The sequence below is a fragment of the Diabrotica virgifera genome, chromosome 9, assembly GCF_917563875.1.
Source record: "Diabrotica virgifera virgifera chromosome 9, PGI_DIABVI_V3a".
Taxonomy (NCBI): Eukaryota; Metazoa; Arthropoda; class Insecta; order Coleoptera; family Chrysomelidae; genus Diabrotica; species Diabrotica virgifera.
Genome location: NC_065451.1, coordinates 211297074 through 211314898, shown reverse-complemented (window position 1 = coordinate 211314898; position 17825 = coordinate 211297074). Strand labels below are relative to the sequence as shown.

General features: G+C 30.7%; 1 protein-coding gene across 6 annotated transcripts in view; it reads right to left on the bottom strand.

Moving 5' to 3' along the window:
* Window positions 1-17825, bottom strand: part of LOC114326093 (inactive dipeptidyl peptidase 10) — a 396495-nt gene that overhangs the window by 61416 nt on the left and 317254 nt on the right. For all 6 annotated transcript variants that reach the window (XM_050662407.1, XM_050662406.1, XM_050662408.1 and 3 more), the window contains one exon: window positions 17252-17304. In XM_050662407.1, the coding sequence (XP_050518364.1) occupies window positions 17252-17304 (53 nt within the window). The remainder of the gene's footprint in view (window positions 1-17251; window positions 17305-17825) is intronic.

The following is a 17825-nucleotide window of genomic DNA, read 5'->3' as shown; positions in this document are numbered from 1 at the left end:
CATAATTTAAAAATAAAAATCGACCTGTTTCGGGATTTCTCTTTAAAGTCTCCCATTCTCGAAAAAAATGTATTCCATAATTTTGCCCCTCTCTGTTCCGTTGAGTTCCTGAATCTTTACCCGTGCTTCATCATTTAAAGCATACGAAATAAGTCGATAAGTCGGAAATTGCAATTTACTAAACGCAACAGCAAGTGACAGTAAAGATTCAGGGACTCAACTGTATAGGGTGAGGCAGATAACTGGCCTATTAGAAATATCTCGAGAAATAAGGGCAACAGAATCATGAAAATTGGATTGAAGCGGTTTTGAAGGATGATCTATTAAATGAAAATATTTTCATCTCTTTTCAACTTCCAGTTATACCGGAAGTTGCTTATAAGTTCGTTCTTTTAATGGGACACTGTATATTTTTTCATTTTTGGATTCTCCTCAATATCTTCTTTCTTAAAATATGAGGTTTTGTAATATTATACAGGGTATTTTAAAAGATATTTATGTTTTTTTTTATTAATGTCGTAGCAATATTCACACCCTGTAGAATTGTAATAGTTTGACATCAAAAACTCTGCTTACGTTCAAGTGATTTTTAATATAGTCTACTATTGTTAAGAATCATTGGTATAGCTAATTTTGAAATTTTAGTATACAGGGTTGGTCGAAACTCGGAATGAATATTTTCTGAGTTTTCTTAAATGGAACACCCTGTATTTTAGTATTGTAATGAAATGATATTTTATGGTACTTTTTTATTTTATAAGTATTCCCTATACCTAATTGCTTTAATTTGTGAGTTATTGGTGATTCAAGCTAAACAATAATTGCAACAAAAAATACGTAAAATTTTATTAGATTGGCCGTGAAAAAATTCATTCACAAATAATTTTTCAGAAATAAATACATATTAATCCAGACTGATCCTTAAAATTACCAATAATGGTTTAGCAATCAAAATACCTACGTAGTTAAGATTGTTGGTGCGATTAACAATTAAGCACAAATTAAAGCAGTTAGGTATAGGGAATGCTTAAGAAATAAAAAAGTACCATAAAGTATCATTTAATTACAATACTAAAATACAGGGTGTTCCAAGAAAACTCAGAAAATACTCATTCCGAGTTTCTACCAACCCTGTATACTGAAATTAAAAATATAGCTATACTAATGATTCTTAACAATAGTAGACTATATTAAAAATCATTTGAACGTAAGTAGAGTTTTAGATGTCAAACTACTACAATTCTACAGGGTGTGAATATTGCTACGAAATTAATAAAAAAAACGTAATTATCTTTTAAAATACCCTGTATAACATTACAAAACCTCATATTTTAAGAAAGAAGACATTGGAGAGAATCCAAAAATCTAAAAATATACAGTGTGTCCCATTAAAAAAAACGAAGTTATAAGCAACTTCCGGTATAACGGGAAGTAGCAAATAGATGAAAATATTTTCATTAAATAGATGACTCTTCAATACCCCTTAATTCAAATTTTCATTATTCTGTTGCCTTTAGTTCTCGAGATATTTCTAATAGGCCCTTTATTTGCCTCACCCTGTATATATGGGGACTGTATGATAAATTTGACTTATATTAAAGAAAATGCAAAGTACTTTATTTGTGCATGTTGATAGCAAAAATTATATAACGAACTCTCAGAGGAAATGAGAATTCAGAAGGGTGTACGACAGGGACGTATTCTCTGTCCAATTTTATTCAATTTATGATATGATATTTATGATATAATTCAATTCGTTGCAACCCAAAACAGCAGTCGTATTGTTTTTCTAGTTCAATCAGAGAGAACAGCAAGTAACTATACCGGTTTCGGGACTTCTTAGCCCCTTATCAGAAGATACATAGTATGCTCTTCTCTCTGAATGAACCAGGATAATACACCGAGAGCAGTCACGGATTGCAACGAACGAAATGGCAGGGATGCCCTAGCGATATCTGCTTATTTATTTTCTCATATAGGATTTTCAAATCAAGAAAATAATAACGTAATATTATGACAATTAATGAAATGTATAATTAGCAATAATTATTAATAATATTTAATTGTCATAATATAGGTACTAGCTGTCTAGCTTATAGATATTTATATCAGCTTATAGACTTTTCTCTGTATAAGGGTGGATTCATTCATATGCACCCAAGAATATATAAAAAACTTCCGCATTTTTTCTCTGAATTCATTATTTTTTCCAGAGGTAACTTGTCCAGTTTTCACCGGTTATTACTTTAAAAAGAAAAAAACTGGTTATAATCGGGACTATTCGGGACAAAAAACAGAGTAAGAAAACCAGTTTTAGGTTATAAGCTCTAGGTTTTCCGATCTCTACTTTATAGACATCTTAATAGTATCATCACAAATCATCTGATATGAAATCTATTTTCTCTTAAAGGATTCTCAAACTGAGAAAAGAATAACTATTATGACAATTATGTCCTAATTGGTATTTTCTCACACACTGAGATGATAAAAAACTTGTTGCAGTTTCAAAAGATTACTACCGCCGGGCTGGCTCAAAAAGGAAAGAGAGATGCGGAAACGCTAAAAAAGTCAAGTTAATCTTGCCCTTACTCATTACGGTAATTGTTCATCATTGTGTAAAAAAAGGTCCAGGGTTTTCTTAATGAACAATTTGTTTCCTGGCGCAGGCCTTGTACAGGGGTGGCATAAGTGTCAATTTTTTTCTTCAATTTTACATTTTTTTATTTTTGGTAAACATAATTTTAATCTCACAAACTAAGTATTCAATCTAATAATACATAAAACGACATTAAAATATCATTCTACATCCCATCAAATTGAAAACAGTGGGAACCTTCTCTGGTAACAACCTCCGAAGCTTTTAAAAATTATGAGCCATACGGGTGCTAAGACTATAGGAAGATGAGGGAATTTTACAATTTGTAATTCACGTCCCATCTGCTCAGCGTAGTAAAAGCTCAAACGGTAAGGTTTCCTACGTACTCCAAAAAGAGTAAATAAATTATACATTAAAAATGTATAGGTACACAGTTTCAATTTCGTTGCAACTTGAAAACGCAGCAGCATTATATTCTAGTTCAATCGGAGACTGAAGCAAACGTCTATACCGGTTTCGGGACTAATGACCAATGACTATTAGATGAAGGGCAAAAAAGTCCCGAAACAGGTATAGACGCTTGCTGGACTATCTGATTAAACTAGACTATAATGCTGCTTTGTTTTCGGGTTGTAACAAAATTGAAAATGTTTATACATTTTTAATAATCAGAAAGCCACTGCGCATCCGCTAGGAAAAATATTCCGATTCGGATTTTTTGCACAATCTTACTCAAAAAGGACCCCTTTTAACAAATTTGCATGTTGCCAGATCCAAAAGTGGGTCAAAATTTTTGTTAACGTTTTTTTTTGTTTTTTTCCTAAAATTATTTTTTTTGCATCGAACAAAGTTTTTTAGGTTTTTTTGATCATTTCAAACAGAAAAGGTCTTTAGTGATTGGAAAGAAATCCTTTGTAAAAGGTATAAAAATTTTTTATTAAAAATCCCTTAAAAGGGCTACATCACAACAAAACGTTTTCGATTTTTTAAAAAAATCATCATCAGTGTTCGATAAACTGGATGCTAGCTGAGCCACAAAAGAAAAATATCTGGGTAAAAACCCTTTACATAAAATATAGATGCCTTAAAAGTGCATACTTCAATAAAAAGGCCTGTGATGGTCATATGGCAAATCCTGTTTGGCATGTGACCATCACAGGCCTTTTTATTGAAGTATGCACTTTGAAGGCATCTATATTTTATGTAAAGGGTTTTTACCCAGATATTTTTCTTTTGTGGCTCAGCTAGCATCCAGTTTATCGAACACTGATGATGATTTTTTATAAAAATCGAAAACGTTTTGTTGTGATGCAGCCCTTTTAAGGGATTTTTAATAAAAAAATTTTATACCTTTAACAAAGGATTTCTTTCCAATTTTGTGATTGATGGTATACAGCCAACTACAGGAAAACTTTTTCTTTTCCTTGTGGATTTTGTCTTTAGTGAGTTTTCTTCAAAGTTGATAGTTTACGACATATAAGCGACTAAAAATTTAAAAATCGCGTAATCGGCCATTTTTAACCCCCAGAAACTATGTGAAAAACTGAAAATCTCGATGTTGCCAAGGTAAGAAGATATTCTTTGAACATCGATTGATGAAATCTCGAAGAGTTTTTTGCAATACAATATCGAAAACCACTTTGTTTTTTTTTAATTGGCAATCAAGCAGGCGCTTGATTGGCAACCGTTGCATGTTTATGTAACATGCGTAAATATACAGATGTACATATGTGCGGAAAAATATTTCGATTCAATTTTTTTTCACCATCTTGCTTGAAAATATCCCCTCTTAACAAAGTATGTTGCCAGGATCAAAAAGTCAAAAAAATTTTTAAACGTTTGTTTGCTGTTTTTTCCTAAAACTAGTTTTCTTGCATCGGATAAGTTTTTTTACGTTTTTTGGATCATTTCAAATAGAAAAGACCTTAAGTGTCTTTTTTGTAAATGTGATAGTTTTCGAGATATAAGCGATTGAAAATTTAAAAATTGCTCAATCGGCCATTTTTAACCCTCAAAAACTATGTGAAACAACAACAATTTCAATGATACCAAGGTACGTAGATATTCTAAGAATATCGATTGATGAAATCCCGAAGAGCTTATTGCAATACAATATCGAAAACCTCTTTGTTTTTTAATTGCTAATCAAGCGGGAGCGACACTATGTTCAACCGTTGCATGTTGTATGTAATCGGAGAACATTTTAAGTTTAAAAAAAATGTTTAAATTTTTTTTGACACATTTTCGACCCTGGCAACATGCAAATTTGTTAATAGGGAATCTTTTTAAGCAAGATGGTGAAAAAAATTAAATCAGAATATTTTTTCGCACATATATTTACGCATATTACATACAATGTTGTATACATGCAACGGTTAAAAATAGTGTAGCGACCGCTTGACTAGCAATTAAAAAACAAAGGGATTTTCGATATATTATTGCAAAAAGCTTGAAAGGGGCCAGAAAAGCTCTAAAAGGGGTCCTTTTTGAGTAAGATTGTGCAAAAAATCCGAATCGGAATATTTTTCCTAGCGGATCCGCAGTGGGCGTTCCTTTCTAAAAGGAAATAAGATGTGTTATCCTTGCTTGGATATGAAAGAGATGGAAGGACGCAGTAGCCAGTGATCTACGCAAAATGGGAGTACAGCAATGGGAAATAGCTGCTCAGGACCGACAACAATGGAGGGAAATAGTAAACGCGGCCAAGACTCACATAGAGTTGTAGAGCCAAATGATGATGATGATGATGATGATGATGATGATGATGATCCTTGCCTGGGGAATAGCTAAATATTCCTCTACTAGGACCATAATTGTACCAAATTTTCTGTAGGCCTAGGATGACGGCGAATAACTATTTTCAATTCATCCCATAAATGCTCGATAGGATTGAGATCTGTGCTGCATGTGGGTCATTCTAATCTTATCAATACAACCTCTATTTAAGATATTTATATTTATGAGTCAATCAGTGATTTTATTTAAGTACAAAAAATTGCGCAGCTCTTATAGTCCAGAAAGCCACTGCGCATCCGCTAGGAAAAATATTCTGATTCGGATTTTTTGCACAATCTTACTCAAAAAGGACTCCTTTTAACAAATTTGAATGTTGCCAGGGCCAAAAGTGGGTCAAAAATTGTTGAAACGTTTTATTTTTGTTTTTTTCTTAAAATTATTTTTTTTGCATGGAGCAAATTTTTTTTAGGTTTTTTGGATCATTACAAATAGAAAAGGTCTTTAGTGACATTTCTCTAAAGTTAATAGTTTTTGACATATAAGCGATTAAAAATTGAAAAATTGCGAAATCGGCCATTTTTAACCCTCAAAAATTATGTGAAAAACTGAAAACTTGAATGTTGCCAAGGTAGGTAGATATTCTTTAAACATCGATTGATGAAATCTCGAAGAGTATTTTGCAATACAATATTCAAAACTCCTTTGTTTTTTAATTGCTAATAAAGCGTGCGCGACACTATTTTCCACCGAAAGTATGCTGCAAATGAAAGGAATAAATTCGTTATTTCGTAAACCGGCGACTTTAAGGAAAAATCCCGAAATAGGTCGATTTTTATTTTTAAATGATATTGCAGCATATATAGTATACTAGTGACGTCATCCATCTGGGCGTGATGACGTAATCGATGATTTTTTAAAATGAGAATAGGGGTCGTGTGCTAGCTTATTTGAAAGGTTCTTTAATTCTCTATTCAGTAGTATAAACATTTATATAATTATTTATACTGGGTGTCATTCTACTTCTTTTTTTGTCAAATAATTTAATTTAATAAAAATTTTTTGGACACCCTGTATAAACACAATTATGTAAATGTTTACATTACTGAATAGAGAATTGAACAACGTTTCAAATGAGCTACCACACGACCACTATTCTCATTTAAAAAAATCATCGATTACGTCATCACGCCCAGACGGGTGACGTCACTAGTATACCATAGATGCCACAATATCATAACTTAAAAATAAAGATCGACCTGTTTCGGGTTTTTCCTTAAAGTCGCCGGTTTACGAAATAATTAATTTATTCCTTTCATTTGCACCATACTGTACACACATGCAACGGTGGAAAATAGTGTCGCCCACGCGTGATTAGAAATTTAAAAACAAAGGAGTTTTGAATAATGTATTGCAAAAACTCTTCGGGATTTCATCAATCGATGTTTAAAGAATATCTATCTACCTTGGCAACATTCAAATTGTAAGTTTTTCACATAGTTTTTAAAGGTTAAAAATGGCCGATTTCGCAATTTTTCAATGTTTAATCGCTTATATATCAAAAACTATCAACTTTAGAGAAAAGTCACTAAAAACCTTTTTTGTTTGGAATAATCCAGAAAAGCTAAAAAAACTTGGTTCCATGCAAAAAAATTTAGGAGAAAAACAAAAAAAAACGTTTAAAAAATTTTTGACCCAGTTTTGGTCCTGGCAAGATGCAAATTTGTTAAAAGGGGTCCTTTTTTAGTAAGATTGTGCAAAAAATCCGAATCGGAATATTTTTCCTAGAGGATGCGCAGTGGCTTTCTGGACTATTACAAAATCTTTTGTATTCGGATAATTCCAAAAACAAAATCTTAGTGATGCCTCCGGAATAATATGAAAGGAATATGAATCAAAATCAGCGCTTCAATCTTTCCACAGATTTTTTAAAGTTAGGAGAAAATACAACGCTTCCATTCACTCCCGTATAATGCCATCTAAGCAAAAAATTTTTGTTGCGGAATAATAACAAACGATATCAATACATGTACAGTGGAACCTCGATAAGTCGGCCCCCGATAACCCGGAAGTCCGGCTAACCCGGACCGACTTTCATCGGACAAACATTTCAACAATAAAAATGTATGTATGTATTATGCTAAAACATTTTATCTGCAGCCGCTTCTGCATGTCTTAAAAATATCGAATTTCATTGATAAAACTTCCCTTCAATCATAATATAATATTTGAGAGATAATGGGTATCTGTGTAATTTGAACTATGTATATGATAGTAAAAATGACTCATGCACACGGCGGCGGCAGAGCGACATTCATTATCGCAAACAACAGGCACCTGTTATTCCTTTATTTATTTTCAACTGTCCTTTAAAAAATTGTTTTTTAAACAATGGTCTTTTAAACAATGAAAGAGTCACTGTTCTTAAATTACATAACATCATTCCGATGGCAGACCAGACGAAATTGACACAACCAAACTGACTGAGTTTTTTTATCTAGAAATGAATAATACTCTATATTGTCTATCTATACTAAACTCTATACAACTATAGGTAACTGTGCATATATATTTCATATTATTTTGCTTATAAGGGACTTTATCTATAAGTATACCGTATTTTATTAATTTTTACCATGCTCTCCGGCTAACCCGGATTTTCGATAACCCGGATCGGCCGCGGTCCCGATTAATCCGAGTTATCGAGGTTCCACTGTACCTACAAACTGAAAATCGAAGTACAAATAATAAAGTTATACAGGGTGTCCAGAAACACTACCGACAAACGAAGACAGGATATTCCTCAGATAATTTTAAGACAATTTAACCCAATTCACCTAGTTCGAAAATGCTTCTGAAGGGAGCTAGAGCTCTTTGAAGATGGTGTCATGAAATTAGTTTTTCTTAAATACCTCCAGAAGGCTTCTATTTAGAAAAACGAAAATTGGTATGCATATTTACTTTTCAGAGATGAATCGATTCCATCGATTGCAAATTTCTAGTACCGGTCATAGGCGTCCGTTTTGGGTAGAGCAACGGGTATTTTATCGTATAACTTTTTTGTCCTTAACTTTTATGCATTTTTGACACCAGATTATTAAATTGTGAGGTATTCTAGTACTAAAAGGTACTCTTGCTTTAAGTCGGTAGGATGCACCGTTTTCTAGAAAAATCGATTTGACAGTTTTTCGTTTTTGGAATTTGAAAAAAAAAATTGAAAGAACTTTTTCACAAAAAACGAAGTATTTTACCAACATAAAGTAAGAGTAACTTTTAGTACTCGAATACATCATAATTTAATAATCTATTGTCAAAAATGCTCGAAAATTCAAGACAAAAACATTATGCTATAAAATAACTGTTGACCTACCCAAAACGGACGCCTATGACCAGTACTAGAAATTCGCAATTAATGAAATCGATTTATCTCTGGAATATAAATAAATGTACCAGTTTTCGTCTTTCTAAACAGTTTTTTTTTGAAATTTTTTTTGTAATTCAGAAAGCGAAAAATTTTTAAATCGATTTTTCTAGAAAACCGTGTGTCCTACCGATTTAAAACAAGAGTACCTTTTAGTACTAGAATACTTCACAATTTAATAATCCAGTGTCATAAATGCATAAAAGTTAAAGATAAAAAAGTTATGCGATAAAATAACCGTTGCCCTACCCAAAACGGACGCCTATGTTCGATACAAGAAATTTGCAATGTATGGATTAGATTTATATCTTAAAGATAAATACGCGTACCAATTTTTGTTTTTTTAAATACAAGCGTTCTGGAGGTATTTAAGAAAAACTAATTACAAGACGCCATCTTCAAAGAGCTCTAGCTCCCTTAAGAAGCATTTTCGGACCAAGTGAATTGGGTTAAATTATCTTAAATTTACCTGAGGAATCTCCTGTCTTCGTTTGTCAGTAGAGTTTCTGGACACCCTGTAGATTGTCAAACTTAATCAAAAATTTTTAGTGACGGAATTTTGTGCCGGTGAGTGTAGCACGTTGTGCGTATTAATATGTAAAATATATAGATATAAATGTGTTTACAAAGTACTAGAGTATTTTAACTTCCAGCACAAAATAATAAGAATATTATTTCACTCGATTATTGTCTGAAAAAAACCTTTAAAAGTATCCTGAATCCGGCCCTGTTTGTAGCTACAATATCAAAGAAACTTGAGGATGACTTTTACACAGCCTCATAATAAAACTTTAATAAGAGACTTTATCCACAACGGTTTCAATCAATATCTTAGCAAAACTTACAAGAAAGATTATCTAACGACTTGTGTTATCTCAAATTTCGAAGTGATCTTTGGTTATTAAAAATTTAATTTAATACTTATTTTATGATTCGTTTTTTATTAAAAAGTATCTCCAAGTGCAGTGTAGAACAATCTCTAAGCTTCTCTTATTGTATACTATATTTCAAAAGTAACAGATTAACTTCTTAGAAAACAAACTAATTTGATGTATACTCAACCAAACTTATATGGAATCAAGATGTATTTGAAACTTGCAGCTTTTGGAAGATATAGGTGTAAGTATTTTAGTTGAAACGATAAGAAAAAGAGTTGCCGTGCCCAAGGAGTATGTATATTATTGTTAAGAGAAAATAAGATTTTTCTCGTGACACATCCCCACTCCAGGCCGAAACCAAATTTTTTGAGTAGTATGGACATCTATATTATTAATAACCTATATGTTTCCTGCAGCCGATTTTGATGATATAAATACATAGTTATAAACAAATAAAGATCAAGAAACGGTAAATTTTCGCTTTTTTCGTCTGTTACTAAAAAGTGAAGCATTCTAAACAAATTTGAGAATAAGAAACTCATAAATCATATAAAATACTTCAATACGGCGTTCGCTGAATGTCTATCCTTATTTGTTGCTTAGAAAATTGCAAAATAATTCATAAATTTTGAGATTTTATAAATGTTCATAACTTATGTAAAAATTAAGTCAGAACCTTCTTATTACACCGAATGCTGATACTTCTTGTGCTTAAATTATATATTAAATTTCAAAATAATTGGTCAAATAGTTTAAAAGTTATTTAATTTGTTTATCCCAAATTCATTTTTTTTGCATCACTATAAGTCAGAAAATTATGCGGTTACAATAACACTTCGGACAGTTTATGAAAGAAGAACATTTGTACTATTAACTTAATAAAAAAAAAAATGACAAAAGGTAATTTTAAACAATGTAAAATTATTTGGCAAAAACATATCGATTTTTTGCTTACTTATAAACGATTAGAATAACTTTTTAGCCGTTACCAGTAGAAAAATTATTTTTTCATATTTGGAAAGACTGAATTTTTATACACTTTTAGAAAGAAAAACAATAATTGTCCTAGGACAATTAGGGACGAAGTTAGCCCCCCCCCCCTTTTTAATTCACATGTCCTTGCAAAATAATTTTGCAATATTTAGAATTATTTTTTGTCATTTTTTTTTAATTAAATTAATAGTGCAAATCTTCTTCTTTCATAAACTATCCAAAGTATTAGTGTAGCTTCATCATTTTCTGACTTATAGTGTTGCAAAAAAAATTAATTTGGGATAAACAAATTAAATAACTTTTAAACTACATATTTGACCGATTGCATTGAAATTTAAGGTATGATTTAAGCACCAGAAGTCTCAGCATTCCGTGTAATAAGAAGATTCTAAGTTAATTTTTACATAAGTTATGAATATTTATAAAAACTCAAAATTTATGATTTATTTTGCAATTTTCTAAACAACCAATAAGGATAGACATATTAAGCGAACGCCATATTGAAGTTTTTTTATAAGATTTATGAGTTTCTTACTCTTAAATTTGTATAAAATGCTTAACTTTTTGGTAATAGGCGAAAAAAGCGAAAATTTACCGTTTTTTGATCTTCATTTGTTTATAACTAGGGAGCGGACTTATATGCGATCAATTTTGATGAAATATGCGCATATATATGCGGTAAAAAATTACGAAATATGCGCAAGATATGCACAAAAATTCAAAAAATGCGCATTTCGAGAAACCACAAATTTTCTGTTCTATTCTATTCTAGGATGTTCTTTTATAGGGGGGCGGCAATATTATTTATTATCTTTCAAATAAAATCATTTTTTTATATATGCAATTTATTTACAGTTTTTACAAAAACTGCTACCAATAGTTACCTATTTAAAATAAAACAACAATATCACTATAAATATAACTTCGATTATAATTCACTACAATGTGTTTTTCCAAATTCTTTACGAGGAAACATATTCTTTGATCAGATAAAATATTTTTATAACTTGAAAAACTCCTTTCAACATCAATAGAAGTAATTGGGGCGTATTTAAAATAACTTGTTAATTTCTGTTAGAACATCGTAAAACTATGGTTAAAGGTGTAAATTCTATTAACAATAGAGGATGTAAAAGAATCACCAGAATGATAGGTACCTACTAAATATAATAAAAGTAAATAAAATTCGGATTTCCGGGTAAACCATCCTTCATCACTTTAACACTTTAACATCCTACAATCAGTTTATAACGGCGTACTATAAGCACTATAAATACTTTGTGTAAAGATCGGGTATTTTCTAAGAAAAAATGAAGGGCAGTGAATGAGCCGTCTTTCTTCAGGTAGTTCTTGAATTAAAATATTTAAATTTTTTTTGGACTTAAATGTTTTTAAATAGGCACAAAATATGCATGTTTCTTTAAAAATATGCAAAATTTAGTAAAGTTCTCAAATATGCGAAATATGCATGCAATATGCATTTAGCATAAAATCCGCTCCCTATTTATAACTATGTATATCATCAAAATCGGCTGCAGGAAACATATAGGTTATTATTACAGATGTCCAAACTACTCAAAAAATTTGGTTTCGGCCTGGAGGGGGTTGTGTCACCAACAGGATATTTTTTTTCCTTATTTCTCTGAACTAACATAGCACTAGAAAGTTACGGGATCCCGAGTTAACCAGGTAGCACAAGATTGATCACGTAAATTGGTAACTTCAACACCAAAACTGGAATGTTGGAAATTGGAAACGTGTGCTATGTTCAAACCAAATTAGGATGTGTAAAATCAGATGATTAACGAATTTGTAAATATAAAAGATTAAGGGCATATATTCATGTCCTCTACAGTCGGAAAACTGAAAGAATAGGTGAGAGTTGGACAAAACCGGGTACCACTCCAAAAACCGTCTGTATCTTTTGCTATGTGAGAGTAGCAAATGTTTGCTACATATTGAAATATTCTCAAATAACTTAAGTTTGATATGCCAATGTTAATTTTTAAAAATATTCTTAGATTTTAATTTTTTTTATTTTTATGAAAAAATTGCAAAATACCCGGTTTTGTCCAACCAGTATGATAAAACAGGGTAGTAACTTAATTACCATGTAAAAAGACTAATGGGCAGAAAATAAAATATTTATTAAAAGTAAGTTGACAAAAATCGAAAATCTATGAAAAGAAGTCACAAATAAAAACTGCATCTACATATACATCATTAGGGAGCGGATTTTATGCTAAATGCATATTGCATGCATATTTCGCATATTTGAGAACTTTACTAAATTTTGCATATTTTAAAGAAACATGCATATTTTGTGCCTATTTAAAAACATTTAGGTCCAAAAAATTTTTTTTAATTTTTTAATTCGACACAAAATTAATATTTCCCCGCACAGGATATTCTATTAATTCGAGAACTACCTGAAGAGGGACTGCCTTTTTTTTTAGAAAATACCTGATCTTTGTACAAAGTACTTATAGTACGCCGGTATTCCTCTTCATACTGTGCCGTTATAAAATTATTGTAGGCTGTTAAAATGATGAATGATGGTTTACCGGGAAATCCGAATTTTAGTTACTTTTATTAATTGTACAATTTTATTATTTAGTACAATTTGTATCCCGATTTAGTAGGTACCTATAATTCTGCTGATTCTTTTAAATCCCCTATTGTTAAGAGAATTTGTTTGAGAATATTGTTTTACGATTTTCTAACGGAAATTGAAATAATCATGCTTTAGATCAGATCCCGTCTTTAAACGGCTTTAAAACTTTTGAGGACATATGCGAAATTTTTAATGGAAATTTTGAAATTGATTTTGGTTCAGAATTTTCGGCTTTAACAAATTATTTTAAATACTTCTGTTGATGTTGAAAAGCGTTTTCCAAGTTATAAAAATATTTTATCTGATTCTATTTGAAATATTTTATCTGAAAATGTTTCCTCGTAAAAAATTTGGAAAAGAACATTGTAGTGAATTATAATCGAAGATATAATATAGTAATATTGTTGTTTTATTTTAAATAGGTAACTGTGTGTATCAGTTTTTGTAAAAGATGTGAATAAATTGCATATATAAAAAATAATGATTTTATTTGAAAGATAATAATTAAATAAGAACAGTAAGAACAATAAGAATAATTAAATAATAGAACAGAAAATTTGTGGTTTCTCGAAATGCGCATTTTTTAAATTTTTGTGCATATATTGCGCATATTTCGTAATTTTTTATTGCATATATATGCGCATATTTCATCAAAATTGATCGCATATAAATCCGCTCCCTATACATCATCATAGGCACTACAGGCGTCATAAGCCCATTTGGTGCAAAGCACACATTTTATCCAGCCTTCCTTCGCATTATAATTAAAATTACTATTAAATGGAGTTAATTTTTTTCTAGAATTAGTGGAACATGTCCAAAAATCAAATTTTATGCAAAAATGCGAAAAATCAATTTTGATGATTTTTCAATTTTAACTCACTGTATTTTTGGTCGCTGTAAATATTTCCTTTTGAAAATTTTACTGTGTTATCTTTGAAGCTTTTAGATAACAATGAGATTTGTCAAAAATGACTCAACACGTTAAAAGAGAAGTTGTTAATTTTTAAACATTTTGTCGTCAGATTTCGTTAGTTTCATGTTTACTTAAAAAAGTTGAGTGACAAACTTTTTAGTTTATATTTTTAATTAACACAGGAATAAAATATAATTATTTATGAAGAAGTTTTCCAAAAAAATTTAATTTAAAATATGCAATCGGAAAAATGTTATGTGACTTTATAGACGAGCGGCACACCCCAAGAAAAGCTTATTTCTCGAGATACTGATACTAATTTTGGTCATACTTTATATTTTTGATGATGCTGAAAACTAAAATTAGGGTTGTTTTGAATTTTACGTGGGGGAACATTATCAAAATCGCAACTTTACCATAAAAATAAAAAAAATCACGTTTTTTTGAGTTTAATTTGCTACAACTCTGTTCCATTGTAATATTTTTTTCTGATATTTTTATAGTATATATTTCTCACCTTTCTTAAGACAATGGGACCTGCTTCAATATTTCTGTCTTGCCATAAAGAAAGTTATAAATTGTTTGAAGTAAAAGGTGCAGATTCTGGAATTGCAAAGTTGAGTAACTAAATTTAAAATTTAGCTGTTTAATTAATTTTAAGTTAAAATCTAGAGTACAGAGAACAAAATGTTTTATAGAAAAAAGTGGTGTAACTTTTAATTTTAAGAAAAACGTGATTTTATTTTTTTTTATTTTTAGGGTAAAATTGCGATTTTGACAATGTTTCCCCATCTAAAATTCAAAATAAAACTCATTTTCGTTTTCAGCACCATAAAAAGTATAAAGTAAGACCAAAATTAGCCATTCACCACACCGTGGTTGATATTTCGAGAAATGAGCGTTTTTTTGGGGGGAGTACCACGTACCACTCGTCTATAAGGTCGCGTAACTTTTTTTCTGTTTATTTTGACTTTGTGGCCTTTTTATTGTTGTTTTTTAAATTTATTTATTTAAAATATAATTTTACTAAATAAATGTGCAACATAATAATATTCATAAAATTCAAGTTTCTACCAAAATATATAAATATAATATTAAGCTTCAAATCCGGTATACTGTTAATGTTAAAAATGGGCTGCAACGGTATAGCGCTAGCGAATGCTAGTCCGCGAATTTATTCTCATTCGGCTGTGCCCATCATTTTTTTTTACTTTAGTCGGAACGCAAAATACTCTTTCTTTATAACAATACTGTTTAAACAATTTTTAACATTTTTTCTTGCAAAAAACTTTGGTAAAAACTTTGACTTTTCTTATAAAAGATTGGTTAATTTCAGATCTTAGTGTTGTTAATTAACGTAACAGTGATTTTTTCAAAAAAAGGGGGCTCTCTCAGACCCCAAGGGTCGTAGGACCTAAAAATTTTTTTTAGAAGTTGTGTATTTTAACCAGCTTTCAGTATTTATTATTGCCATTTAATTTGATCTAATTTCTACGAAAGTATTGTAATTGTTTTTAAGCTTAAAAACTACTATTTATTAACAAATAATTTTGTGTACGTACATGTAATTTTTTTTACTTTTTTTTCATAGGGTATTAGTATACGTCTTAACGAAGGAAATGAGTCCCTGATTATTGAGATACATTCAGCCATATTAACTGGACCAGCCTCAGAACTTAGCTCGTTTTTCAAAAAATTTTATAAACAAATTAACTTTTGCAAAAACTATTTAACAGATCTGGACCATTTTTTGCACACCACTCAAACACCATAATGCCCTCAAGCTTAGGTATATTTAAACATATTTTAATAAACAATAAAATTGTTATTAACAATATTCAAAAACAGTGATTTTGTCGTCCGTCTTGCAATAACTTTTTTGTTTATTAACCGATTTTAATTTGGTGTATCTCATTCAATGTATCTTTTCTTTCTGAAAAAGTTACTTGTGGACGTCAAATTTCTAAAGGTTTGTTCCAACATGAACTTTTGGACGGTCCAGAAACCGTCACGAAACTACTTGTACCGTTTGTTGTGCGCATGTTCGTAATTGTATCGCCCAGTTATCGTCCCATGACGGTAATCATATATTTGTTATTTTTGTTGGTGACAGCTTGTGTGCTTTTAGTCGATCAAAGGCTCAAAAACTTTAAAGAATTAAATCCTAGTGCGCAAGTCAGTCCAACCAGCACATTATGCATTTGCCAGATTACTGAAATGATCATCACGAAACCGTCACCGAAAGATCACAATTCTTGTTGGAACAGTGGGAAGGACGATCCGATGACGATCATATTTTTGTTGGAACGGATTTTGTTTACTGCGCAGAAGCGTTACCGTTTCGTGACGGTTCTCGGTCGTGTTGGAACAAACCTTAAATAAACAAGTTTTTAAGTTATGAGCAAAAAACTAAGTTTGACGTTTTGATTGTTTATTTAAAAAATGTTCCACTAAAAAACTGATGAATCCCAAGATGGTAGCCTTTTTGTAATATCTCATACTACACATTTCAACTGTCAAACCTCGTCTTTTCAATTATGTCGAAAAACGGCTTATTTTTTACTAACTTGATTGGTCTATTAATATTTATTTAACCAACAAGTGTATTAATAAGGGCGATTAACAATTGAGATAGTTTAACGCGTGAGCGGAGCGGGCCCGTTAATGTTCGAGATTGTTAATCGCCGTTTTAATTCACGAGTTCGTTACAAAACTTTTCCGTCGACCGTACTTTTCAGAAATAAAGATATATCCATCTTCTAATTTTTCAAACACAGAGGATTTTAAACAATAAAGTAAATAATAACATACAATGACATATAGTACTAACAGCGGCAACTTGATTTAAATTTTTTAGTGGGAATATAAATAGGTATATGTTTGGTTGCCTACACCACAGGTCACTGCCAATCACAGAGCGTTTAATTAATTTATGCAAGCAATGTATGTTGTGTTGCCTATAATGAAATCGTTCATTAATAGAAAATCATTCATTAATAGGGGTCATTAATCAATGATTTTGAGGATGTTAAAATTGATCATAAATGGACCGTCGACAGAAAAAATTATTTTAAAGATGAAAAATATATTAAGTACTTACTCTTTACTGACGTCGTAGATTGTGTAGTGGGCTGTGAAGGATTGTCTGAATACCTAAAACAAAAAATAAGATATTTGACGGGAGATATTTATATTTTGGTTTAATATTATACAATATCAGGTACAAACATTTTGCCAGAAAATAGTAGTAAAGCAATCATAGAGAACCTCTGAGATTAACTAAATATCTACTAAGTTTCTTAATTAAGTACATTAAGTAATTAATTAAGTTTAGAGTATGACAACAATAAGCGACTGATAACTAACAACAGGTTTACAAAAGATGTTTGGTCCGGAAGATATTGAAATTTTAATACCGACGCATCTATTAGTCATAAACTAAGTGTTGCAGTCTTAGGAGTGTTGTTCGATCTTAGATACAGAGCAATTAAGCCAAAATTAGTACTTAACATTTGGCTCTATTGAAGCTAACAACACATTAAAAAAATTTGTAGAGCTTAAATTTGTAAAGAGTTTTGTTTTCTAAAATAATTTTTTTAGAGACGTATATATGGTATTTTTTTTTCGAGATATGCGCGTATCTCACTTGCATTTAAAGGTAGGTAGAGTAAAAA